Genomic DNA, 1125 nt, shown 5'->3' on the forward strand with positions numbered 1-1125 from the left:
CCCAGCCGATGGCCCCAGTAGCCACCCTCCCATTAGGGTCATGCAGTGGAACATCCTTGCCCAAGGTAGGCCTGCTGCGTCTCTGCCCGAACCGCCACCGCCTCCCTGCTTCTGCGCATGCCCGATGCACCTCCGCATGTGCGCACATGTGCGGGGGCGGGGTGTCAGACGAGGGGTGCGGGCGGCTTCGCCCCGGGAGCTCTCCCAAGGGGAGGTGGGGAAAGGGAGTCATCTGGTTTTCACTGATAAATCCAGCGACTCAGAGGTATTTCTTACTTACGTGTTGGTAAGTTGCATATTCAGTGACAGCTTCTGTCTCCCAGCACATCCAGATTTCAAGGCCCCGGTCTCTTATTAGCCTGAAACTTTGTGTTGTCTCCAGCTTTCAGTCCACAGCACTAAGATAACATTTGCCAGGGAGAAACTGAGTCTGCTGAGTGGGCGATGTAGAATCTTCTGCAGGAAATGGGGAGGGGGCGGAGTTGGTCTGGGTACTCTGGCCAGATTCTCTTCCAAACGCACCTTTATAATTTGAGATGTTGCCTCTCTTCTCTATGCTTTGAGATATTTGTTATGGTAGAAAGGACTCCTTTCCTGGGTCTGCTGGATTTAAAAACAGGTGTGTCAGTCAACTTTGTGCAGTGCTGCACAAAGATCACGGAGCTGTTGAAATTTTAAGAAGAAACCAGGGTCACCATTCTTCCCTCATTTTCTGGAATAGAAGGGCATACTGAATGACTTTCCATAATTTTGGATTCATTTTTTTTTCCCCCAGATATAGGTAAAAGCTGCCCGTTTAAAATAGGTGTCATTTATGGTTTCTAAATGTACATTTAACCCAGTACTAGGCCTATTTAGTTCATCTGACATAGCTTAGATCTCTTAGACTACAAAGAACATTGTTTAAAGCCAAAACTTAATGTTTTATGTCCTGGAATATGTGGCTTTATTATGTCTTCTGTCCTGGAATAGACAGATAGTTTTAATGTGAAAATCAGTTCCTTGCTTCATGTGGATGGTAAGAGGTAATTAGTTTGGAGGTCGGTGCAGTAAGAGAATCCCCTCCAGAGCAACTGAAGCAGAGAAAGTACTCTGAAGGTCTTGGGTGATGTCACACCTAAGGAG

General features: G+C 47.0%; 1 protein-coding gene across 1 annotated transcript in view; it reads left to right on the top strand.

The window, feature by feature from the left end:
• The window catches only part of CCRN4L (CCR4 carbon catabolite repression 4-like (S. cerevisiae)), a 10447-nt gene that overhangs the window by 7188 nt on the left and 2134 nt on the right, over positions 1–1125 (top strand). Inside the window, exon 3 of the mRNA XM_010830269.1 lies at positions 1–65. This exon is cut by the window's left edge and continues 24 nt beyond it. Coding sequence (XP_010828571.1) covers positions 1–65 — 65 coding nt within the window. The remainder of the gene's footprint in view (positions 66–1125) is intronic.

The sequence above is a fragment of the Bison bison genome, unplaced genomic scaffold (genome assembly GCF_000754665.1).
Source record: "Bison bison bison isolate TAMUID 2011002044 unplaced genomic scaffold, Bison_UMD1.0 scf7180017864517, whole genome shotgun sequence".
Classification (NCBI taxonomy): Eukaryota; Metazoa; Chordata; class Mammalia; order Artiodactyla; family Bovidae; genus Bison; species Bison bison.